The sequence below is a fragment of the Globicephala melas genome, chromosome 6 (genome assembly GCF_963455315.2).
Source record: "Globicephala melas chromosome 6, mGloMel1.2, whole genome shotgun sequence".
Classification (NCBI taxonomy): domain Eukaryota; kingdom Metazoa; phylum Chordata; class Mammalia; order Artiodactyla; family Delphinidae; genus Globicephala; species Globicephala melas.
This window is the reverse complement of record NC_083319.1, coordinates 12,557,471-12,584,080: the sequence shown is the minus strand read 5'-3', so window position 1 is coordinate 12,584,080 and position 26,610 is coordinate 12,557,471. Positions and strand designations below refer to the sequence as shown.

Below are 26,610 nucleotides of genomic sequence, written 5' to 3'. Positions count from 1 at the left end.
GTCATTTTTGCTTCATATATTTTGAAAGTCTCTTCTAGTTATGTAAATGTTTATAATTTTTATATAATCTTGCTCTTTTGAACCTTTTATTAATATATAATGACCTTCTTTGTCTTGTGTAACCTTTTTAAAGTCATTTTGTATGACCTTAGTATAACCTTCCCAGCTCCCTTTTGGTTAGTACTCGCATGGAATATCTTCTCTTTTCTTTTTTTCCACTTTTAACTTGTTAATATCTTTGGCTCTAAAGTGAGTATTTTCTAGACTGCATATAGATGGATCATGTTTTTGTTTTTGTTTTATCCATTCTGCCCATCTCTGTCTTTTGATTGGTGAGTTTATGCCATTTACATTTAAAGTAACTACGGATAAGGAGGGACTTATTTCTGCCATTTTGCTATTTGTCTTCTATAGGCCTTATAGCTTTTGTGTCTTTCATTTCTTCCATTACTGCCTTTTTCTGTGTTTGATTTTTTGTAGTGAAAAGTTTTGATTTATTTCTGATTTCCTACTTTGTATATCCTATGGACATTTCCTTTGTGGTTGCTATAGGAATTACATTTAACAGCCCAAATTTATAACAATATAATTAAATTGATACCAACTTTAGTAGCATACAAAAACTCTCCTATACAGCTCTGTCTCCTCTTTCTGTTCTTGATGCTACAGATTACATCTTTATACATTGTGTTTGTAATAAATTAGACTAATATTTTTATGCATTTGTCTTTTAAATCATGTAGAAAATAAAAATGGAGTTAAACAATAATTACAATTATAATTGCCCATATATTTATCTTTACCGGAGAGCTTTATTTCTTCATATGGCTTTAAATATTGTTGAGCATCCTTTCATTTCAACGTGAAGGATTCCCATCAGCATTTCCTGAAGGGTGGTCTTAGTGGTAATGAACTCCCTTAGCTTTTTTTAAAATCAGAGAATGTCTTAATTTCTCCCTCATTTTTTTTTTTTTTTTTTTGTGGTACGCGGGCCTCTCACTGTCGTGGCCTCTCCCGTTGCGGAGCACAGGCTCCGGACGCGCAGGCTCAGCGGCCGTGGCTCACGGGCCCAGCCGCTCCGCGGCATATGGGATCTTCCCGGACCGGGGCACGAACCCGTGTCCCCTGCATTGGCAGGCGGACTCCCAACCACTGCGCCACCAGGGAAGCCCTCTCCCTCATTTTTGAAGGACAATTTTGCTAGATACAGATCTGTCAACAGTCCTTTTCTTTCATTGCTTTGAATATTATCAACCCACTGTCTTCCAGACTCTAAGATTTAAGATGAGAAATTGTCTGATAATCTTATTGAAGATCCCTTATATGTGATGAATATTCTCTCTTGTTGCCTTTAGGATTCTCTTTCTTTGGTTTTCTACAGGTAGATTATTATCCTTTCTCCCCTTTCTCTCTCTCTTCTCCTCTTGGGATGCTTACAGTGGTATGTTGTTGTTTTTCTTGACAGTGTCCTACAGATCCTTTAGGCTCTGTTCGCTTTCACATTTCTTTCTTTTTCTGTTCCTCAGACGGAGTAGGAAGGACATGGAATCCATCTCTCTACCTAAACAACAATCGTACTGGCAGAAACTGAAGTAACTGTTTTGGAACTCTGGAGTCTATTTGAACGCTTGCATGTTCCAGGGGAAAATTTGGTTGGTCAATTGAGGTTAATTTCAGTCAATGTGAGCCTTTAGTGTGATAGCACCTACTCATTCCTACTCCTCAACCCTGTGGAGGCAGTCATGTTTATATTCCTGGTATGGCTTGCTGGAGCCAGGGTGGGAAATAAGAACCTTGTTCTCCAAATACAAGAGTTCTGTATTTTATTTTTATTGAAGTATAGTTGATTTATAATGTTGTGTTAGTTTCAGGTGTACAGTAAAGTGATTCAATTTTTATATATGTATATATATTTTTTCTTTTTCATTATGGTTTATTACAGGATATTGAACATAGTTCCCTGTGCTATACAGTAGGACCTTGTTGTTTATCTATTTTATATGTAGTAGTTTGTATCTGTTAATCCCAAACTCCTAATTTATCCCTCCCCCACCCTTTTGCCCCTTTGTTTGTATCTGTTAATCCCAAACTCCTAATTTATCCCTCCCCCACCCTTTTGCCCCTTTGATAACCATAAGTTTTTTCTATGTCTGTGAGTCTGTTTCTGTTTCATAAATAAGTTCATTTGTGTCATATTTGAGATTCCACATATAAGTGATATCATATGGCATTTAGACAAAGACTTTAAAACTGTCTTAAAGTTGCTCATTGAGCTAAAATGAAACATGGATGAAGTCTGGAAAATGTACAGAAAAATGGGAATATCGTTAAAGAAATAGAAATTATAAAAAGGAACTTAAGTGAAATTCTGGAGTTGAAAATATAATAATAGAGAGAAAAAAGTTCACTTGGGTTCAAAATCAGATTTGAGCAGGCAGAAGAAAGAATCAACAAACTTGAAGATATTTCTTTCAAACCCAGTTCCTTTTTTCCCACCCTTTCTTTTGCCCTAGTTCAGGCCTTTCTGAACTTAGGCAGCCTCCAAAGTGTTCTATTTACTCCCTGTTTTCCCTTTTCTACTCCTACGAGAATGAAATTTTTAAAAAACTCAAATCTGATATTGGCACTATCCTTAGAAACCTCTAAGGGCTCCCTGTATTTATAGATTGAACTTCATTTTCCTTATTTAAGTATTCAAGGACCTTCCCATTCTGCCTCCAGCTTACCACATCAATCCATTGAGCTTGAGATATAAATTCCAGTTTCCAGGATATACAAGGTCTAAGGGAACAAATTCAGTGACTTCTTGAGGAAGCAACCATTCAGATCCAGAAGGTGGGAAATTTTTCACTTCAACTGGACCGATTTCTTCAATAGGCCAGTGTCTTTCCTTTTTTTTTCTTACGTGCTAGATTTAAAAATACTTAAGGGACATCACAACCAGATACAACATGTGGGCCTGGATTGGATGCTGATTTGGGAAAACTAGCTGTAAAAAAGTATATTTGGGGCAACAGAGAATTTGATTATAGTTAGGTATTAGATGAGAGGAAAATTTACTGAAATGATATTACTGATTTGGAAAAGCCAGCTGTAAAAATATTTTTAGGTTGTTAGAAAATTTGAATGCGATCTAGGAATTAGATGAGAGCAAAATTTAGTGAAATGGTAAGGTAGATATTGTTAATTGAATAAAGCAGACTGCTTAACTGTGTGATCTCATTTTGTAAAACAATATATAGACACACAAAGAAGGCTACATATTAAAGTATTAATATTTGTATTGGGAATGTGATGTTTTTGTTTTTTATTTTAGGTTGTCCCTATTTTATATTTTTCTCCAGGGCATACTGTAGTGATTCTGTAATAAAATTTTATTTAAAAAATATATGTTAAGATTTATGTATATATTGGGGTAATACAGATGAATCAAGAAATACATGAATGTATGGTCACCACACTATTAAAAGTGGTTTTGTCAAGAGTGCCAGGATTTCAGGGGATTTTACTTTCTTCCTAATGTTTTATCTGTTGTTTAAATACTTTAAAATGGGTGTGCATTTTTGTTACATAACTCTATGAGGAGAAAAGGAAGAAAGCTATTTTCCTGCGGGAGTGCAGCCAAGTGTATTATAATAGACAAGTCACAAAGAGGACTGCAACAGAGCACAGCTTTTTTTTTGCTTTTTCTCTGGTGGATTTAGATGCAATATCCACAGGAAAACTTTGCGAATGACTCATTTACCAGGAAAACAGCATATGCTATTTGAATAAAGAAAGAATGAGGGAGAGGCTGTAGAGAGATTTCATAAATTGTCAAGACTTAATTAGCACCTTTAATATTTGTTTCCAACTACATTGTAAATTCATTCAGGACAGGGACTTTAAAATTCATTCTATTGCCGTTGCTCTGTATATCACTTTCGAATAATTTTTAAATAAAATCCCAGCCCCATCTTTGAGTAGCAGTATGAAACCACCTTGTTCATTTCTGTTCTATTCTGTGTGTCTCAGATACCTCGAGGTAGCTGTGTTGTAGCCAGTCGCCCTTGACTTCAAAGTCAGAAGTTTTGACTTCTGGACTGAATTCTGTTGCTTAGGCTGGACTCCCTTACAAAATGAGAAAAAAAAATCATATCATTCTCAATGCTTTCTCAAGGTTTGTGGTAAAGCCAAGTGACATACCTGTAAAAGAACCTATCACAAAAGGATCTATCACAATCCCTGGCACTTTTTGCGCCCTCAATAAAGGGCAGGTGAGTTGGGTTACATCATTAAGGGCTGCTTTAGAAACAGCATTTGAACGTTAAAGGTGAGCAAGGGATTCCGTGCTCTAGCACCAGTGTCTTTAGGGTTGTACCCCTCTCAGGCGCAACAGGTACTACCCAGACTGCTACCCCCGCCAATCCTGCTTCCAGTCCCTGATGCAGGCACAGAGCCGCTATCGGCCCAAGCGCGGACACAGCACGGCATTGAGTCCTGCTCCCAGAGTGCAGACTCCACGCAGACGCAGACTCCGGAGGCGGGCTAAAAGCCCAGGTGGGGCTTCGAGGAAAGGAAGTACGCCCCCGCCCCCTGTTGTTGGGCCAATGGAGCCGCTCTGCTTTGCCGTGGGCCTATGAGACAGGGCAGTAGGCGGGGCGGAGGGCGGAAGGAGCCTCTCTCACGTGAGTAGGGGGCGGGGAGGGCGGGGGCAGGGCGGCTGGGGAGGCCCAGGCGGCGGAGCCTCCGGGACGGCGAACGGCGGGCCGCGGAGAAGGAGACGGCGGGTCGGGTAGGGCCGTGTTCCCCCACCTCCTCCTCCCACCCTTCCATCCACCAAGCCCGGGGGGGATCCTCCGACGGCCCCTGCGGGAGGCCAAGCCGTGTTCTCATCCCGCGGAGCGGGGCAGGCGTGACTGCGCTCAGCTCCCTCGACTAGCCGGGTTGTGAGGGGAGCAGTGATTGGGGGGGAGGGGGAGTCGCGGCCGTGGGGGGAGGACGCATGCGCAAGCGGGAACGCTCCGGCAGCCCCTGCCCAAACCGGTTCCCCCTGTCTGGGTGGGTGTGAGTCTTCCCAGTCCTTCACTTGCGGCCGTCCCTCTCGCCCCCCAGCAAAGCCGGTTTGTCTCTTGACTTACACGTCTGGGGACAGGTCCTATTTGGGAATCTGGCGGCTCCCTCCGCCTCAGTTTCTCCCCATTGCCCGCTAGGCCTGTACCTGTGACTTAGGCTGGCTTCGGCCTCAGGCTAGCTTCCTGCGCTGCGCCTAATTTGAAAGGTTTGCTTTATGCTAGTGTCGGTCTGCCATCTCGTGTTGACGTTTCTGTCTCGTTTTCCCCGCCTGCAATCGAAGTGTCCCCGGTATTCCCCTCTCCCCAGATACTTTAAGTATCTGCCCCCGATACCTCATTGCTGTATTTTGATTACCAGCAACCTTCAGGGCTTTAGGTGTTCAACAAAGCCCGAGGATAACCCCAGACTTCCAGGAGTTCTCTGTCCATCACCTGGTAGTACTTTGGTGTTCCTTCTCTTCTAACATTCGGATTGTAATCATATGCACCTGCTTTAAAGTCAGCTCCATACTTTATTGTAATCATATGCACCTGCTTTAAAGTCATCTCCATACTTTATCTTGGAATAAAAGTCCTAGCAGACCGTGTTAAGTGATAAGTGATCATGCTGCTGGTGCTCACGCTACAAGTGCTCCGTTAGTTTAAATCTTGTTCCAGCTTGAATTGGAGATCTTTTGGCTTTTTTGTTTGTCAGTGGAAAAAGAAAACTGCCAGAGACGGGTTTCACAATTCATTTGATATGTTCATTCAGGTAAATACCTGTATTCACATACATGTGACTGGAGTAGTAAGTTGCGAGTGTGTCTGTTTCCAGCTGCGTTGTTTATTTAGGAAGAGAAAAAACCAAAGAGTAAATTGAACTGAGTTTCCACGTAAAACTGATGTTTGGAAAGTTGAAAAAAAGCTTAGGTGCCAAGGGAGTGCACATTCAATTTTTTTTTTTTTTAACGAAGGACCTGCTGGCCTTAATTCGAGCGTGTATAAGGTGCTATTTTAATATATATTTAAGGCTTTTGTTCGAATTTACTTATAAAAACGGAAAGTGAATAAGGCGCAGAGTTCTTTATAATCTTCCTTTGTAGACCTCCGTTTCCATTAATGAAATTTGAATCCATGATTGATTTGTATTTATTGGTAACGTTTAAGATTCACATATAGTTTTATCAACTCAACTTTGTAGTTAAAATTGAGCTATTGCTATGTTGTGGTACACTTTTCATTTCAGTTTTATAACTCATTTTACAGTTAATTAACAGCTCATCGGTATTAAGGTATATATTTGGATAGTTAACCTATCAGCTGTATACATTTTGGCATTCTTTGGCATAGTGGGGTTTTTTTTGTTTTTTTATTTTTAAAAAATTTTTTATTGAGGTATAGTTGATTTTGGCATAGTGTTTTATTAGCAGTTTACAGGTGCTTAACCTGGATAAAATGGTAGTCTAGTGGGACTGTAAAAGTGAAGGCACCTGTTTCCTATCTTTTCTACTGCATATTGGAAGAAGTGTATTCACATTATCTACATGAGGGGACATGGTTTTTCGTAAACATATCTCAACTTTACAGCCTACATTCTTTTTTTAAAAAATAAATTTATTTTTATTTATTTTTGGTTGCGTTGGGTCTTCGTTGCTGCGTGCGGGCTTTCTCTAGTTGCAGTGTGTAGGCTTCACATTGCGGTGGCTTCTTTTGTTGTGGAGAGCGGGCTTCAGCAGTTGTGGCACATGGGCTCAGTAGTTGTGGATCGCGGGCTCAGTAGTTGTGGATCGCAGGCTCAGTAGTTGTGGCGCACGGGCTTAGTTGCTCCTCAGCATGTGGGATCTGCCTGAACCAGGGCATGAACACGTGTTCCCTGCATTGGCAGGTGGATTCTTAACCACTGTGCCACCAGGGAAGTCCCATAGTCTAGATTCTTTAACGAAGTCATTTTCTACTACTGAGTATATTTCCAGCTAAACTTTACAGCCCAGATTCTTTTAAAGAAGTCGTTATCTTTTGTTGAGCATGTTTCCAGCTAAAGTGTTTCCAGCTTAAGTGAAGCCTACTTTGAAGGTCTCACCATTTCACAGTGATTATTTTAACTGCTTATATCAGTTCTACTGTTGAGTGTCTTTATAGATACTGATGTGCTGAGGTTCTAGCATATGCTGCCCAAGTGTTATCTTTGTAGTTGTCAATATAATCAGATATCACACTTTTCAAGCATGTGAAATGAATGAATATAAAACTGTTAAATAATCTTTCTTGGAGATAGAACTCCAAGGTTAAAAAAGTGCTAATTTAACCAGTGTACATAAAGCAGAGTTTGGCATGACATTTGGGTGCTTTGTATGTAACTGCCTTGTTTTATTGATTTTCCGTGGTTAGGTTCTAAAGAAAGAAAATCCAAGGCCAAGGATTTGGCTGTCCATGGGTATACATGATAAAACATACTAATTTAACAGCTGTTTCTTTTGGCATAAAATGGTTGCCTGGTCTCCCCTGACCCTCTCCAGTTTTGTGTTGACCCTGAGATCCTTATTCTTTAGAAGAATTGTAAGTCAAAGCAATACTGGATAGACACTTAAACTTATAACAACTTTTGTTGGCCCCTAACTGCCTTGTTTCTCTTCATGTGCAAAGTCTGACCAAATATGGCAGTTTGCAAGTCATGAACACTCTAGTTGATAGAATTTAGCCTGGAAGTTTTCCTCTTGCCAAAGCAACTATAGTCCTCTGAGGTAATCACCAGAAGTTTTTGAAGGCTGTTCTTTCTATCTAGTAGAGTTCTATAAGGCCTAACTTTTCCTCCAAATCCCTTTTTCCGAGGATCATAAAATAGTAAAAATAAAGCCCTAAATTTGTTCTTAAGTTCATGCTTGACATTAAATAGTATATATTACCTTGGCTGTAAAACATGAGAAGTATATCTTCTTAATTTTGTGGCCGTGCTGCCAGATTTGGAGGTTTGTACCTCTTAGGAGTTAATGCGTGGTTGTCACTTATCTCCAGTTAAGGTTGCATCAGCTTTTGTGTAATAAATCACTACTCCTTGGCATTTATTAATCTTTGTGGCAATAAATTTTTCTCCATAATAAAATATGGCATCTCTCTCTCTCTTTTTTTTTAATGTCTATTTATTTATTTATTTGATTGTGCCAGGTCTTAGTTGCAACATGTGGAATCTTTTAGTTGCGGCATGTGGGATCTTTTAGTTGTGGCATGCAGGATCTAGTTCCCTGATCAGGGATCGAACCCAGGCCCCCTGCATTGGGAGCGTGGAGTCTTAGCCACTGGACCACCAGGGAAGTCCTAAATATGGCATCTTCTTAAGGTACATTAGCAAATTAGTTTCTGTGGTAATGTTAACAAAATGTTATTAACTCTCAAAGCTTAACAATAATTTGACTATTTTAAAAATTTCTTTTTCCCATTTTTCCTTATTTATACACTTTGGTAATTATAACTAGGAATCTGTGGTTATCATCTTGTTTTCCAGCTTCTGAGGGTGCCCTTTGTGTCAGGAAAAGGAATTATATGCAGAATCTTTCTTTGGGAACGTATTTTAAATATCATTATGGGTATTAAGAGACAGCATTCAAGGCTAAATTGGATTAAATGTTAGGCGGTTGTATAATACTACTGTGAAGAGCCATGAGTTAATCATTTTAATGCTTTTACCATAGGGTAATAAACTCTCATGCTTTTTTTTAAAAATAAATTTATTTAATTTATTTATTTTTGGCTGCGTTGGGTCTTCGTTGCAGCGCGCGGTCTTTCTCTAGTTGCAGCAAGTGGGGGCTACTCTTCGTTGCGGTGCACGGGCTTCTCATTGCGGTGGCTTCTCTTGCGGGCTCTAGGCGGGCGGGATTCAGTAGTTGTGGTGAGTGGGCTTAGTTGCTTCACGGCATGTGGGATCTTCCCGGACCAAGGCTCGAACCCGTGTCCCCTGCGTTGGCTGGCAGATTCTTAACCACTACGCCACCACAGAAGTCCTCTCATGCCTTTTAAATATGCTGATAAATGGATTCTGGCAAGGTGAGAGTAGAAACATGTCACGTAAATCTTTTTTGCTGTGGTACATGATTTCCTATGAGTAGACCTCTGATATACCTGCAAAAGAGAAATGGTTATATCTTTATTGTAGTTACCTGTTGAGTTCTCTGTGAATTGAAGAAAAATCTGATTTCTATCTAACCTCCAAAGTTAATTCTTAGATAAAAAATTGTTCCCTAGCAGAAACATCTTTTTTTTTTAATCTTTATTTTTTTGCTTTTGGGTTGTGAGAAAAGAACTTTTTAGATAGGTTTAAAAAACGTCTGTGGGGCTTCCCTGGTGGCGCAGTGGTTGAGAGTCCGCCTGCCGATGCAGGGGACACGGGTTCGTGCCCCGGTCTGGGAAGATCCCACATGCCGCGGAGCGGCTGGGCCCATGAGCCATGGCCGCTGAGCCTGCGCGTCCAGAGCCTGTGCTCTGCAACGGGAGGGGCCACAACAGTGAGAGGCCCGCATACTGCAAAAAAAAAAAAAAAAAAAAAAAAGTCTGCGAAGCTAAATTAAATATATGTGAATTCTTTTATCTTCTTACATGGTGCCTATCCTAGTGCTGTGAGTGAAAGTGCTCAGTAAATGTTTTTTGGTTGCCCACCCCCTATTCAACACACTTAACAAATGTCCCACCTTCCTTGTATAACTATGGACCAGGGCATTCTTGTATCAGAAGATTCAGAAAACTTGTGTGTCTTCTGCTAAACATTCATGGTTTGTCTACACACATTCCCTTGAAAATCAGAGGTCATGGAAAAGAGAAACCATATTTACTGCATTAATCTCAGGCTTTGATTATCTATCAAATGATTTGCTTACTTAGCATTAAATTCACATAGTTTAAACATTTCAGATCAAAGTATAGACAGATTGATATTCTAAATGGAATAGATACATATTCTTCGCTGTGGTTGAGAAGGAACTATATTGACTAATTTCCTAAAAGTAGGAAAAGTGGGGTTTTTTTTGGTTTTTGGTTGTTTTTTTTTTTTGGCTGCATTGGGTCTTTGTTGCTGCGCGCAGGCTTTCTCTAGTTGCGGCGAGCGAGGGCTATTTTTCGTTGCAGTGCACGGGCTTCTCACTGCAGTGGCTTCTCGTTGTGGAGCACGGGCTCTAGGTGCACGGGCTTCAGTAGTTGCAGCACGTGGGCTCAGTAGTTGTGGCACACGGGCCCTAGGGCTCACGGGCTTCAGTAGTTGTGGTTTGTGGGCTCTAGAGCGCAGGCTCAGTAGTTGTTGCACGCAGGCTCAGTAGTTGTTGCACACAGGCTTAGTTTCTCCACGGCATGTGGGATATTCCTAGACCAGGGATTGCACCTGTGTCCCCTGCATTGGTGGGCGGATTCTTAAACACCGCACCACCAGAGAAGTCCAGAAAAAGTCTTTAGGAAATCCTGCATTGCTTAAAAATGTTTATGTTTTTATATTTATAGAACACTAGTGTAAATTACATTGTGCTTTAGAAATCCACTCCAGAAAAAGTAAATACAAGAATACTTTTACAAAAAATGTATATTACTGAGGTATGAAGTATAATCTGACCTTGTGAATAAGTAGTATTGGGTTGGCAAAAAAGTTCATTTAGGTTTTCCCATAACATCTTGTGGGAAAACGCAAACGAACTTTTTGGCCAATACATTAACATTAACTAACTCTCCTTGTGTTCCCAGAGGTGGGTTTCTCTTGGGGCAATGGCATCCAAATAATTTTAAAATTTAGCTGCAGAGATATTGTGTTGAAGGGGCATAAAGCCAGCATACCTAGAGTTCTGCAAAAAACTAAAGTGCTGTTTCCTGAAATAGCCAAAGGAACATGGGAAAACCACTTATATGGTTTATTTTTTTCAGGTGTCAGCACTATTGCACTCAGATAATCAACACAGAGTTAAGTGAATTGTTTTATATGCATTTCATCCCCACTTCTTACTTTTTGTACCTTTCATTAAAAGTATCAAGATATAGCGGGTAGAGTGTGAACTTTGGAATCAGAAAGATATAGATATCCCAAGTCTTGAACTTACTTAATATACGACTGAAGGTAAGATACTTAAGGATTGTGATTCTCAGTTTCTTCATTTGTAAAAGTGGAACTAATTATGCTTACATCATGGATTAGGACTGGGAAGCACCTGGCATTCCCGCCCCGCACCCCTTTCCTGGATATTCTCATTCACAAAAGAGTAGAAAGTGTTTATTCCCCTCATTTTATGTATGAGAAAACTGAAACTATAACATTGTCCAAATTAAATCAAAAAGGACTAAGGAGTTCAAATCCCAGTTGGTTTTTCAATGTAATACCAGACTGTTAACTTTATAAAGTCTTAATGAAACTTGATTAGTCATTGAGAAAGTGAGAAGTAACTCTGAGAACATTGGCTGTCATCTTTAGGCACTTTTCTGTATTGATTTTGTGAGTTTTATCCTAAAGATCCTATAAAGTTAAAATTAGGCTTTTAGAACTTTTATTGACCAGTGAATGGATAAACAAAAGGTGGTATATACATACCATGGAATGCTATTTGACCTTAAAAAGAAAGGAAATTCAGACACATGCTACAATATAGATGAACTTAGAAGACATTATGCTAAGTGAAATAAGCCAGCCATAAAAGTATAAATACTATATGATTCTACTACTTATGTAAGGTACCCAGAGTAGTCAGATTCATAGAGACAAAGTAGAATGTTGGTTGCCTGGGGGAACAGGAGTTGGAATTTAATAGGTACAGAGTTTCAGTTGGGGAAGATGAAAACGTTCTAGAGATGGGTGGTGGTGATGGTTGCACAATGTGAATGTACTTAAAGCCACAGAGCTATACAGTTAAAAATGGCTAAAATGATAAAGTTTATGTTATGTACATTTAACCACAATTTTTAAAGATTAAAACTTTTTAAATCTTTTTAAAAATTAAAAAACTTTTGTCTTCTGAGTTATTATATTCCTATAATTAAGCTATCTTTTATAGTTAATCTGGAATTGAAGTAAAAGAGTCGCTTCATAATTTAAAGAAGTTAATTGTCACAGGCGTTATGGGTTAAAATTTGCCTAAAAGTGACTATTAAGTTAAGCTGGTTTTTCTTGCCTTTATGTGCTGTAGGCCCAAGATGATTAAGTTATATTTTCCTTTTGGTTTTTAAAGCTAAGCTGAAATTATTCAGAAGGATTAAATTAATATGGTTCTCTTAGCTCACTAAAATAATTCAAAGAAACAGCCCCCAAATTCAAAGTCAGACTTAAAGACACATCTATTGTTTAGCAATTAGCAGTGGTGGAAAGGAATTTATTTTTCTAAAGACGGGATGATTTTCCACTGAGTTTTGTTAGATTTGTCCTACCCTTCCCAGGGATAAGCTGTGAGAAGTTCATATGAAAACCAATGCAGCGAAACAAATCTCAAAGCCAGAAAGAAAGAAAAAAGCTGAGATTAAGATTGTATGATTTTTAAAAATAACTTCTTTGTGGTTTAATTTTAAAGAGCTACAAACCCACAAGAATTGGCCTGCTACAGCATGAGACTTGACTCTCTTGCTACTTCCTGACTTGTCTTTTTCTCAACAAGAGTAATCTTAGCAGATCTGTGTTTTAGAAGGGTTATATAACTGGGAGCAACATAGAGTATGGATTGGAATGGGGAGAGAATGGTGTTAGGAACACCAAGGAGGAGAGATGCATTCCTGAAAAGGACATAGGCACCTAGATACCTGGGTTTGGATCAAGTTCTATAATTGTCTCTGTGAACTTAAGCAAGTTATTGAACTAATCTAAGCCTCAGTTTGTCTGTCATATATGAAGTTTATACCTTTCTGGCAAGGTTAATATAAAGATTAGTAATAATGTATATAAAGCTTCTAAGTACCATGTTGGGCATATATAATCGATACTCAGGAACTGCTAAGTATTGTTCTCTCTTTAGATTTAGCAAGATGATTTAAGTATCCTCCTTAAGATTCCCTAAAGCTGTGCTCATTTTTTCACTGGTTGAGCAAACAAAAATGATGAGGATTGGGAGGGAAGTGATGAGTGTTTTGGTACAAAGGGAATCCAAGGTATGTTTTGTGGCTCAGTGTTGTTTAACTGGTTTTCACAGTTAGAAACTTGATGAAGAGTCAGTCAGGCACACTCAAGGGTAGTTCTTTTTGAGTCTCTTTTTTCCAGTTGTCATTCATATCCACATCCCAGACACGCATGTAGTGTATCATATTTGTCATTTGTCCATCTCACATTACACAGACTCTATCACTTAAACACTAATGAAAGAGTATTATTCATCCAATCACATTTATTGAGAACTGCCATAGCAAGGATATGAAGATAATACAAATAAAACCTAAGATCCCTGTCCACAAGTAGTTCAAAGGGACTGTGTGTGCTCATTGTATTCCCAGTATTTACCATGGTGGTTTATACCAAGTAATTGTTTCTGGAATGAATGATCAATATAGTATAGGGGAAAAGATGTATAACATTTTACGGTGTAATAAATGCTGTAATTCTGTGATAAAATTAAAAAGCAAGCAAACAAAAAGCCTTTGGAGCCCTAGAGGGAAAAAAGGAATGTTTCAGAAGGGAAAAGGGGAGGTTGAATATTTGATTGTATCGCAAGGTTGCTGGTGGGGAAGAAGGACTAATGGGGGAAATGAAGTCACATTCCTAGCTTAAGAAATGGCATGAGCAAAGCCTTGAAAGCATAAAAATGCATGATATATTTGGTGAGCTGTCTGGTGTGGTTTGATAAAAGGAGATAAAACTAGAATGATAGATTGGCTCCAGATTTTTAAGAACTAATGATATAAAGAGTTTGGATTTTTTTCTGTTTTCAGTCAGGAGCAGTCAAAGGAAGGGGTGAGATATATGATCAAATCTGAATTTTAGAAATTAACTCTGAGGCCTTGATAATGACTAGAGAGAGTCTAGGAAGGGAGACTTATGTTGTAGCTAAGTTGAAAGAGAATGAAATACTCAAGTCACTGACGTGAAAGATGGCAGAGAAGGAATATATTTGGGGTATGTTTTGGAACTAAAATCCATTAGAATCCCAAGGGAGAATGAGAAAAGGAGTCATGGATTTTGGGGGACATTTCTATCTTGGATCAGTGGTTATTAACCACTGTTAGGGGAGATATGAGGAAGAATATGGTTGTGTGAAGATGGGGTCTGCTTTGGACATGGGACACATGTAGCAGATCCCACCTGTGTATTCACATAACACCATTTGCATACCTCGATTATACCAAGCACTATACTCTATTGTAATTACTTGTTTACTTGTCCATTTTGTTTACTGTAAGCCTGTCAAGGGGAAAGAGTACCTTTCCTCTCCGTAACACTGTACCTAGTGCCTGGCACATATCAAACATTCAGTACTGAATAGAAAAAAAACCACAAACACCCACATGAAATTAGGGAGAAAGACAGGGCTGCAGTATCATCAGCGCGCGCGCGCGCGCACACACACACACACACACACACACACACACACACACATACACACACACAAATTTATAACCACATGAGGTATTGAGATAGCTAAGGGATCTTGTTCCATGGAACAAGAAGGAGGCCAGGATGGAACAAGAAGGAGGCCAGGATGAATTTAAAGAGTGGGCAGAGGGGCTTCCCGGGTGGTGCAGTGGTTAAGAATCTGCCTGCCAATGCAGGGGGCACAGATTCGAGCCCTAGTTGGGGAAGATCCCACATGCTGCAGAGCAACTAAGCCCACGTGCCACAACTACTGAGCCTGCGCTCTAGAGCCTGTGAGTCACAACTACTGAGCCCACGTGCCACAACTACTGAGCCCTGTGCTGCAACGACTGAAGCCCACCCGCCTAGAGCCCATGCTCCACAACAAGAGAAGCCACCACAATGAGAAGCCCCCGCACCGCAACTGGAGGAAGCCTGCGCACAGCAACGAAGACCCAACGCAGCCAAAAATAAACAAATAAAATAATTTTTTTTTAAACTTAAAGAAAAAATAAAGAATGGGCAGAAAAAAAGGAACTTAAAAGACAGCTGGGAAAAGGTACCAGAGGTAGAAGATGGAAGCAAAAAGATAAGAGTTTCACAATATGGAAATGATCAGCATTTTCATTTATTTCAGCTGGTAGAAGTAAGATGAGAACTCAAAAGAATAGTTTGGGTTTTGAAATTTTGTATTGTTGATTTTTAAATGTTTATAGATATATATTTTTTTCCTTTCCGAACGGATGCTCAGAGAATGTTAAAGTACCCAGGGTCACATAGACAAGGTTTGAATTCATCTTTTAAAAGAGGATGTGCAGTGAAGCTTGGTGAGAGGTAGGGGAGCCAGATTTTGAGAGGGACTGCTCAGTGAGAGTGGGGAGTCCCACTGAAGTGCAGGAGGAGTTTGTGCTTCTCCTTCAGGAAGAGTTTCAGGAAAACCAAGGAAATAAAGATGAACCAGAGTGCTGAACTAGTGGCCGGGAGCTAGCACATTTTACTTGTCTCAAGCATGTCAAGTTCAATTACAAGTATCACGCAGACCTCTTTTATCAAGTTTGGTAGGTCACTTATTGGGAGGTGATTTTTCCTCTACTAATTGCACATTAGCAAATCCATGCCACTGCAATTTCACTGTTTATGTTACTACTGTGAATGATGTTAGAAACAGTACAAATATCTGATGGTATTCTGTCCCAAAAAAGTTCAAGTTTTTAAAAAGTAAACACTGATTATCCAGGAACTGACTGCTTTTGACGAACTGTCAAAAGAGCCTTTACCATGGCTAGTTCTTTTACATTTCACTTTCCTTTAGCTGGGTTTATAGTTTTAAGAGGAGATTGAGAATGAAAATGAATTTTCATTCAACAAGATTGAGGTACATTATTTACTATGATCTTTGCAGAAGTGCATTGTTGAGCATAGAATTGTCACTTACGTTACAGAGCAGGATATAACATAACTGAACCTTTGGTTTGGATGCATGAGGTTGCATAATTAAGCAAAATTACCTATCATTTTAAGTTAGTTGATGTATTAAAGGAGATAGAATGAAACATCCCTGAACTGGCACTCACCAACCTGGCCCTGTTGGTAACTGGACATGTTATAAGGGTCTAGGCTCATCACTTATATAAGAAGGAGACAAACTGTGAGTGCCTACCAAATACCAGGGTGTTCATATGTATATTATTTCATTTAAAGTGGAATAAAAATCTTTGTCTACCTTAGAGAATTGTTAGGATGATAAAATGAGATAAAGAATGTGTATATTTTAGTAATCTGTAAAGTACTATTCAGAGATACAAAGTATTCCTTTGCATTTAGTTAGGTATAAATAAATTAGAATATGGAACTAAGAATGTTATATATTTTTGCACTAATATTGTTTCCTAAATTGAATTTCCAGAATCAGTTTTACTTGTTAATTCCTTTAAAATTGGAAGTTAGTTTCACTCTCCAGATAATGAAGAGAGTGATGAAATGGAAAAGAACTGGCCGTCATCAAGACTCTTGACAGCCCTTCAATAGCATTTGGCTCCTGGATATACATATATCTATTCCTTAGTAATTTTTATAATGGCTCCATGAGGTAGATAGTACGCCATTTTCATTTATGGAAACTGAGGCTTGGTGTGACCATGCTTACACTATTATTAAATAGCAGAACCAGCATACTAACTTGGATTTTTTTCTCTTAATGGTGTGCTTTACTGTCACAAATATGACTTCTGTTCTTACTGTCAGTCTGTAAAAGCTGCTGTTGCCTTTTCATGGGTGGCTCTTGTTCTTTTCCATCTTTATTTGCCGCTTATCCTATTTCTTTAGCAAATATTTGAGCACCTACTATGTGCCAGTCATTCTTTCACTTGTTAGGGATACAGCAGCTAATGAAACAGACAAAAATCCCTGCCCTTATGCTTACATGATACTTAAAAACAAATGATTAAAATGTAAAACGTGTCGAATGGTGATAGGTGGTATAGAGAAAAGTAGAAAGAGGGATGGCAGTGCGGGGTATTTGGGGGAGGAAGTTTGTACTTTATTGTCCATGAGAATTGGAATTAGAGTAGGGGACTTCATGTGGTAATTGGTGTAAGTAGGGATTAAAGACAACAAAATTAGTTCTTATGGTCTCAAGACAGAGGTTGTAAATACTGTAGAATTTTGCCAGGAGTATACCAAGTTCTGGGACACGTCTTTATTGTGGAGGCCAGGGAAGGGGTGGTCTTATTCAGAGACCTTGGAGGCCATGGGCTCCCTTTTCACTTCTGCCCATGGAGGCCAGAGAAGAGGAGTGTTAGTATATAACCTTTCCTGTACTGCGTAGTGTTTTGATAAATCCCATTCCCACTGAGTGATTCAGTTACTTTCAGGTGCCAAAACAAATAGTAAAGTATCTTATAAAGTGTACTTTCCTGTCACCTCCTCAAAGAAAATAGGTTGAGCTTTGAGCCTGCCAAATCTTCTCAGTTTCATAGTATAAATACCAAAGTATACTATTTTTGAGTCTAGAATACTGTAGAAAGTTCTCAGTGTCTCTGAGATCATAGCTTTAGGGAACTTTCCCAGGCCCTCTGCTATCTTACTATTAGTAACATTTTAAAAGATAGAAAAAAGACTAATTAAACATGAAAATCTTACCCAAAGTACAAGTTCTAAAAAAGATAGAGACTCCTTTATCTGATACTGACTATTTTGGAATAAAGCCCAAACATTTGTAGCATTGGAAAAGCATCATAATCTAATGGAAAGAGCTTAGCTTCTGGAATCATAGATATGTTGGTTCAATTTTTAGCTTTGCTTCTAACCAATTAAATTACAACCGTTACCTTGAACAAGTTACACTGTCTCTCTAAGCCTCAATTTCCTAATCTGTGAAATAGATATATGAATATTAAGTTTGCTGTTCAGGGACTCAACATCAAATTGTAACACAACATAATAGGTACTGTAAAAAATGTAAATTGCTATGGGAACCGAAACAAGGCAGGCGGTGCGTTTGACTCTGGGGAAAGAATGGGCAGGCCACTTGGAAAAGGAGGGTTATTAGATCATGAACGATTATTTCTAGTTGTCAGAGTACAGAAGCAAGGGAACCACTTTAGGAGGAGGATCCTAGGAGGGCAGATACCTCAAGGTATTAACATATATATCCTTGGCAAAGGTATTACCTCCTCTAGTATATTTTTTAACTCTTCCAACATGTTTCCATAGTTTTCTTTACCCTAAATCAGTACCTATTAACCTGTTCAATTTGCCTCTGTTCTCTACTAAATTATAAACTCCTTTTGGGCAAGAATCTATTTTTTCTTGTTTAGCATATTCTATTCTTTATAAACTAGACATTTGGTAAGTATTCATTGCATAGATGAAGCAGAACTACATTTTAAAAAAAGTTTTCAAAAGTACATTTGAAGCATCTCTAAATGCTACGCTACGCATTTAGATTTAGTCCTATGAAACGTAAAGCCTTTAAGCAAGGAAGTTAGTTTAAATAGAAAGCGGGGAGTCCAGGGTTTGAGCTTTAGTTATGCCTGATTAAATGACCCTGCACCTCTTGGGGTTGCCATTTCCTTATCTGTTCAACAGTATTGATAATTTCTAGGTTTTCTTCCAACTGTGGTATTCAGGGATTGGGTAATTCTTTTTTTTTTTTTTTTTTTTTTTTTTACGGTATGCGGGCCTCTCACTGTTGTGGCCTCTCCCGTTGCGGAGCACAGGCTCCGGACGCGCAGGCTCAGCGGCCATGGCTCACGGGCCCAGCCGCTCCGCGGCATGTGGGATCTTCCTGGACTGGGGCACAAACCCGTGTCCCCTGTGTCGGCAGGCGGACTCTCAACCACTGCCCCACCAGGGAAGCCCGGGATTGTGTAATTCTTGCTGCCATGTGTTTATGTAGATGTTAGCCTTTGAGGAAAAAATAGTGCTTGGCATATGGTGTATGCTCAATAAACGTATGTTCAGTTAAAAATCCAAAGCATAGATCAGGACTTCTTAATTGGAGAGACTAAACAGATTCTCCGAACCTTTACCTCTTTGAGGTACAAGATGAGTATACAGTGAGAACAACTTTTTTTTTTTAGAGCAACTTTTGTTTATTGGTTAAAGCTCTCTGAGTATAATGTTGTATCGTCTGTTCTGTTGTTGTTTTGGCAACCAAATGGGAACATTGCCACAAAATATGCAGAACCAGGTTTTTCTTTTTTTTTTTAGGCATTTGTAAAAAATTTTATTTATTTATTTGGCTGCCTTGGGTCTTCCTTGTGGTGGGTTCTTCGTTGTGGCATGCAGGATCTTTCGTTGCAGCACGTGGGCTCTAGAGTGCATGGGCTCAGTAGTTGCAGCACGCTGGCTTATTTGCCCTGAGGCGTGTGGGATCTTAGTTCCCTGACCAGGGCTCAAACCCTCGGCCCCTGCGTTGGAAGGTGGATTCTTGACCACCAGACCACCAGGGAAGTCCCCAGAACCACATTTTTAAATGGTAGATGAGTTCGAGTTTTATTCCATGAGTCAATAAATAATTGAATAGCTTTTCATAATTGACACATTTTTAACTTCTTGCTGGAAATTTTTGGCGTGAAACTCTTTTATTGGCAATGTTCATATTGAGCTGAGTTCTAAGAAACTGTGGGATAGGAATATTGAGTTTTTAATAGACTTCTGATTTCTTGCTATGTAAGGTATTTCCCTGCTCTAGAATTTATGCTTGCCTTGCCTTGAATTTATTTTTGGGGGGGGGGGTTAATATGAAATTTTGTTTCTTAAAACATGTTGTTAGTATAAGTATCAGCAATGTTAGGAAAACCTTAGTTATTGTCCTAAGCGCTTTCAATTTCATTTGTTTATATAGCTTTACAAATTAAAGGATAGAAAACAAGTTCAGTACTTCATAATTTTTCTCTAAAAAGAATAGAGTTACAACATATGCCAAAGAAATCAGTGTAGGTAGGCAGAGTTATTCTCAAGGGAATATGTTTTATTTATTTATTTATATATTTGAAATCTGAAGTACCTTGGCCCTCAATTTCATCAAATTCCCTTATATCTGGAATAAAAAGCCTAAACTGTAAGTAGTGAAAGTCTTTGGGAAAGATTTTGGAAGTTTTTTTCCCCCCCCTAAGTTTTTCCATATGTATTTTGTAAAAATTAGAACATAATTGAATATCTGGCAGACATTCTATATGAGTATCTTTATGGTTTTTGTTTTTCAGGCATTTTTAAAATATTTAATCATTCATGAGTTGAGCTTCATTCTTGAGTCATGGATGACAAGGCTTCTGTTGGAAAAATCAGTGTCTCCTCAGACTCTGTGTCTACTCTTAATAGTGAAGATTTTGTCTTGGTTTCCAGGCAAGGAGATGAGACACCATCTACAAATAATGGAAGTGATGACGAGAAAACAGGACTCAAGGTAAAACTACATAACCTACATTTCTTTTGCTTAGCCTTGCTAAAGCAAAACTTGGCCTTAATAGGAAGGTATATGGAGTGAAAGTGAGGACATGGAAATAATATCCTTTCTTTTTTTAATGCTAAAGCTTTTTATTTATAATTAGTGATAGTGAAAAATTTATATCTGATTAAGGATTTTCAATTTGATTAGCTTCTAAATCTTCTGATATCCCTAACTGTAAAAACTAGTGATCATAGTATAAGCATTTGTTATTTTAGTATTGTTTCATGTTCCCATTGAGTTAGAGGTGATTGTTTCTTTTGGTCCTGGTGTATGTAGTGTAAAGGCAGTGGCAGGTCTGCAGTGCTATTTATAAAAATAAGTTTTAGAATTAGTAAAACAGAACTTAAAATTCCTGGCTTTTGGCCATTTCTGTTTATATTTTCTCTGCCAAATAAATCACTATTAACTTCTTTTCCCATACTCTGTTACTGTTTTGCTCTTTATGGATATAAGTAAGAACAGATTACCTGTTAATGTCACTTAAAATGTAAGTAGCTTTAAAAATATTTTGATTCTTGTTTATGTCTATTTATTCAACAAGTGTTTATTGAGTATTGACTTTGTGCCAAGTACTGTTATAAATACTCGGGATACAGTAGCAAATAAGGCGAGCAAAGCCCCCTGCCCTCCTAGAGCTTTTAATCAAATGGGGAAACAGACTCTAAGCAAATAGGAAAATGAATATGTTAAGTAAATTTAGGTGTTTTGAAGAAAATCAAAGCAGAATACATGAATAAAGAGTGAATGGGAGGTACTGTTTTAGAGAATGTCTCGAAATGACATTTGAGCAGAGATCTGAGTGAAATGAGGAAGAACTTGTTCATGGAGAAATGTGAAAAAGCACTTTCCACGGGGAACAGAAAATAAAAAGACCCTGAGGAAGACCACCCTTTTTAGGACAGAGATTAAAGCAGAGTAAATAAAGTAAATAAAAAGTGCTAAAGAATGAGATCACTGGCTGAGAGAGACAGCATGGATGGTGTGAGCTTTGTGGACCCATTCCCCAGAAAAATTGGTGACAATTACTATTTTTTTAAATTAAAGTCTATGGAAATGTTCTAAAGGACATAGAGCAATTGAAGAAACATTTATTCAGAGAAATTTACTAAAATTTGGTTAAGAATCTGTGGTATTTGAGCCAAGACTTGTTTTTTCCTTCCCATCTCCCAGCTGAGCAAGATGGTAACTCCACTCCAGATTGGTACAGTCAAGAAAATAGGGTTTCCTCTCCTCACAGCTCCCACTTGGAGGGCTGTCTTCCAGTGAAGAGCAGGATGAGAGCATTCCTCATCCTGCCTCCGTCACCTTTTGCTGGCCAAGTGTGAATGAGTGGTAGGGGCTGCCTTTTTTTTGCCCAGACCTTACTTCTGGGATGAAGGCTCTACGTAGGGCACAGTGTTGCTGAGAATACTGAGAGCCCAATTGCCCTTATCCTTACCCTGGCTCTGGCATGTAAGGTAGTGGTTCCACACTAATAGAGGGAAGTCAAAAATACCAGAGATTACTACGCAACCTCCCACACCTACCAAATACTCATTTTCTGAAGATGTGTCGCTCAGAGAGAAGTACGTCATTGTCTGCACTCCCAACTTCATAACTATAGCTCAGAGATTTTGCCTGCAGTGAGAAGTGGGACATAAAACAGCTCCTTATCTCTTCCCGTAGGAACCGACTTTATTTACAACAGAGGGCTTCCCTGGTGGCTCAGTGGTTAAGAACCCGCCTGCCAATGCAGGGGACATGGGTTCTAGCCCTGGTCCGGGAAGATCGCGCATGCTGCAGAACAACTAAGCCCGTGCGCCACAACTACTGAGCCTGTGCTCTAGAGTCCACGAGCCACAACTACGGAGCCCACATGCCACAACTACTGAAGCCCACACACCTGGAGCCTGTGCTCCACAACAAGAGAAGCCATCGCAATGAGAAGCCCGCGCACTGCAACGAAGAGTGGCCCCCGCTCGCTGCAACTAGAGAAAACCCGCGCATAGCAACAACAAAAAACCCCAATGCAGCCAAAATAAATAAATAAATAAATAATTTAAAAAAATCATACTTACAACAGAGTGTAGAGAAGTTCAAGCCTAAGGGTACCCTCAAAAACAGTGGAGGTTGTGGTGAAAGGTAATTGGGAAGAGATTGTTAGATTGGTTGGACATACGGTTTAACTGTAGGCTTGCAGGGAGAAGACTGCCTGTGGTAGAGACAGAGCTCAAACATTGACCTCTGGAGCTCTCCTGTCAAAGTATCCTAATTTTTTTTTTTTTTTTTTTTTTTGCGGTACACGGGCCTCTCACTGTTGTGGCCTCTCCCGTTGCGGAGCACAGGCTCCGGACGCACAGGCTCAGCGGCCATGGCTCACGGGCCTCGCCGCTCCGCGGCATGTGGGTTCTTCCCGGATCGGGGCACCAACCCGTGTCCCCTGCATCGGCAGGCGGACTCTCCACCACTGCGCCACCAGGGAAGCCCAAAGTATCCTAATTTTATTGGTTTTTTCTGTGGAACAGTTTATTACCTTAGTGGATTGTTGAAAACTGTTGAGCAAATCAGCCACAATTAGTGGAGTTTAATATCCACATGTAGTCATAGAGACAGAGCATCCTGCGAAAACTACTATCCCAGGATGACTGAAGGCAAATCCAAATTACCCCAGAGGAGCAACATCAAAGGTTTAACACCATGGGAATTAGGGGAATAGAATTTACTAAAATAAGTCAGCTAGTCACTAAACAAACAAGCAAGCATAAAAAATAAGTCCTAGGGTGTGGAGACCAGTACCGAGAACTGGAACAACGTATTACCTAAAATATCTAGTTTCCAACACAAAATGTGAGACATGCAAAGAAACAAGAAAATATTACCTATACATCATTTTTAAAAAGGCAGCACATACTGCTTGTAAGAGTCAAATATTGGACTTAATATGCAAACTTTGAAAGTAGCCATTATTAATATGTTCAATGAACTAAAAGAAATCATGCCTAAAGAAATAAAGGAAAGTATGATGACTGTAAAATCAAATAGAAAATATCATTAAGGAGATAGAAATTACAAAAGAACCAAATGGAAATTCCGAAGTGGAAGAGCACAATAACTGAAATGAGGAATTCACTGGAGAGGCTCAACAGTAAATTTCAATGGGCAAAAGAAAGAATTAATGGAAAGAAATGTCATCAAAATGGCAGTACAGGAGTTTTCTACCATCCCACTCTCAAAGAACACCAATTTAGACACTAATGGATGAGAGTGCCTTCATGGAAGTCCAGGAGCCCAACAGAGAAGTTCCAGCACATTATTGGGGCAAAAACATCCAAGATTGGACCCATTGAAGACGATGAAAGGAACAGTTTCATTTTATGTGTGTCACCCCACCCCCAAGGTGGCACAGCTCAGTGCCAGCAGGTATTTAGCTCATGATTTCTTCCATGGGGGAAAGTGAGAGTGTGTGATTGAGCACCTGACTTTCCCAGCTTTGTGGTACACTGCCAGAAAGGCCCATTTCTTTCTCACTCCGTCCAGAATACTGAGTCGTAAACTGGATAACCTGGGGGTCGACAGTTGTGCTGGAAGAAGAGCAGCCAAGATTGGGAATGGAACATCTAAAGGGGCGTGGATCCTATTAACTGCTCTGGGGACTCCCTCAGGAAGCCCACCCATGAGCCACTGGGGACACCTCCCCTGCCAATCCCCCAGCTGGCCCATGGCCACCTCTGAGCTCCACACTCCTCACCCAAACGTGTCCCTACCCTGTGGCTGCCTCCCTGTGCACATCCCTGAGGGCAAGAATGGTATGTGTGAGTCTTTGCAAATGGCTAGTGAGCACATGCAAAAAGTCAACCTGATTCTGTGGGATTGGAAGAAACCACACACTTGAGCACTCATCATCATCTCAGGGAAAACAAATGTGATAGAGAGCATCAAAACACTGGATCAAGCAGAAGAAAGTATTGTGAAGTACAAGACACATTATTTGAAATTATCTAGTCTGAGAACAGAGGGAAAATGAAAAGGAGTGAAGAAAGCTGGCCCATGGCCAGCAGGCCCAGTTTATAGTGTGAACTGTGGCATACCACTAAAATGATCAGTCTATGCAATATTGGAGTCCCAGAAGGACAGGAGAGGGAGAAAGGGGCAGAAAGCTTATTTAGAAACATAATGATTGAAAACTTCCCCAATTTAAAAAAAATTATTTATTTTGGCTGTGTTGGGTCTTCGTTGCTGCGCGCGGGCTTTCTCTAGTTGCAGCAAGCGGGGGCTACTCTTCATTGTGGTGCGCGGGCTTCTCATTGCAGTGGCTTCTCTTGCTGCAGAGCACGGGCTCTAGGTGCGTGGGCTTCAGTAGTTGCAGTATGTGGGCTCAGTAGTTGTGGCTCGCAGGCTCTAGAGCACAGGCTCAGTAGTTGTGGCACACGGGCTTAGTTGCTCGGCAGCATGCGCGATCTTCCCGGACCAGGGATTGAACCCGTGTTCCCTGCACTGGCAGGCGGATTCTCAACCACTGCGCCACCAGGGAAGCCGCCAAACTTCCCAAGTTTGGGGAAAGATTTGGATATCTGAGATCATGAAGTTTATAGGTGCCCCCAGAATTTCAACCCGAACTGATCCTCTCCAAAATATATTACAATAAAGTTTAAAAATCAAAGACAAACAGTTTTTAAACAAGCAAGAGGAAAAAAAAACTATCTCACATTTCAAAGGAACCCCCCATAAGGCTTTTAGCAGATTTCTCAGCAGAAACCTTGCAGGCCGTAAGAGAATGGGATGATATATTCAAAGTGCTAAAAGAAAAAAACTGCCCACCAAGAATACATTAGTTGGCAAGGTTGTCCATCAGAAATGAAGGGGAGGGAATCCTCTGGGGCTTCAGTGGTTAGGACTCGTGCTTTCACTGCCAGGGGTGTGGGTTCAATCCCTGGTCAGGGAACTTAGGTCCTGCAAGCCGTGCAGCATGGCCAAAAAAAAAAAGAAATGAAGGAGAGAGAAAGATTACAGCTTTCCCCATCAATCTGAAAGTAGAATGTTCCTATGAAACTTCGTAAGCTGAAATGGCATATAGTGAAGAGTATCCCCTGCTTTCTGAAAGTTTGTGTTACACCCCTTCGCTTTTACAAACAACCTACATTAGTACAGTAATTGCTTTTTTTCATAAAAGCAAAAATCCTCTTCAGGTTTCTTTCAGTTAGCGAAAACAAGTACTAATGTAGGGCTTTCTAAAAGCAAAGTGGCATATTGCAAACTTTCGGAAAGTGAGGGATACCTGTACTTCCCAATGCTGAGGGAGTTGATCATCACTAGACCTTAAGAAAAGTGGTTAAAGGAGTTCTTCAATCTGAAATGAAAGGACACTAATTAGTAACATGAAAACATATGAAAATATAAAACACACTGGAAAAGATAAGTATATAGTAAAAATCAGTATAGTCTGATACTGTAGTATGGTGGTGTGTTGATTAAGAAACTCTAGTATAAAAGTTAAAGGACAAAGGTATTAAAAAATAACTATAGCTACAATGAATACATAATATAGAAAGTTAAATTGTGACATCAGAAGCAAAGTGTTTGGGGAAGTAAAAGGTAGAGTTTTGTATGCGATTGAAGTTAGGTTGTTACTGTTAATATACTGTTATATCTTGTAAAATGTTTTATGTAAACCTCATGGTAACCACAAAGTAATAAGCTACAATAGATCATAAAAGATAAGGGATCAAAGTGTACCACTACAGAAAATCATCAGTTCACGAGGGGAGATAGCAGGAGAGGAAGAAAGGAACAAGGGAACTACAAAACAACCAGAAAACAATTATTTTTTAATTAATTAATTTATTTTTGGATGCGTTGGGTGTTTGTTGCTGCGCGCGGGCTTTATCTAGTTGTGGCGAGCGGGAACTACTGTTTGTTGTGGTGTGCCGGCTTCTCATTGCGTTGGCTTCTCTTTTTGTGGAGCATGGACTCCAGGCGTGCAGGCTTCAGTAGTTGTGGCGCACGGGCTTAGTTGTTCCGCGGCATGTGGGATCTTCCTGGACCAGGGCTCGAACCCAAGTCCCCTGCACTGGCAGGCAGATTCTTAACCACTGCGCCACCAGGGAAGTCCCCAGGAAACAATTAATTACATAATATTA

General features: G+C 39.7%; 1 protein-coding gene across 4 annotated transcripts in view; it reads left to right on the top strand.

The window, feature by feature from the left end:
* RABGAP1 (RAB GTPase activating protein 1) overlaps positions 1-26,610 on the top strand; it is a 159,121-nt gene that overhangs the window by 3,133 nt on the left and 129,378 nt on the right. Inside the window, exons 1-2 of one of the 4 annotated variants that reach the window (XM_060300458.1) lie at positions 4,688-4,774; positions 20,250-20,449. In XM_060300458.1, coding sequence (XP_060156441.1) covers positions 20,300-20,449 — 150 coding nt within the window. In that variant the 5' untranslated portion in view covers positions 4,688-4,774; positions 20,250-20,299. Of the gene's footprint in view, positions 1-4,687; positions 4,775-8,344; positions 8,368-20,249; positions 20,450-26,610 lie in introns of those variants that run through there. The other 3 variants (XM_060300457.1, XM_060300459.2, XM_060300460.1) reach the window with 3 other exon arrangements.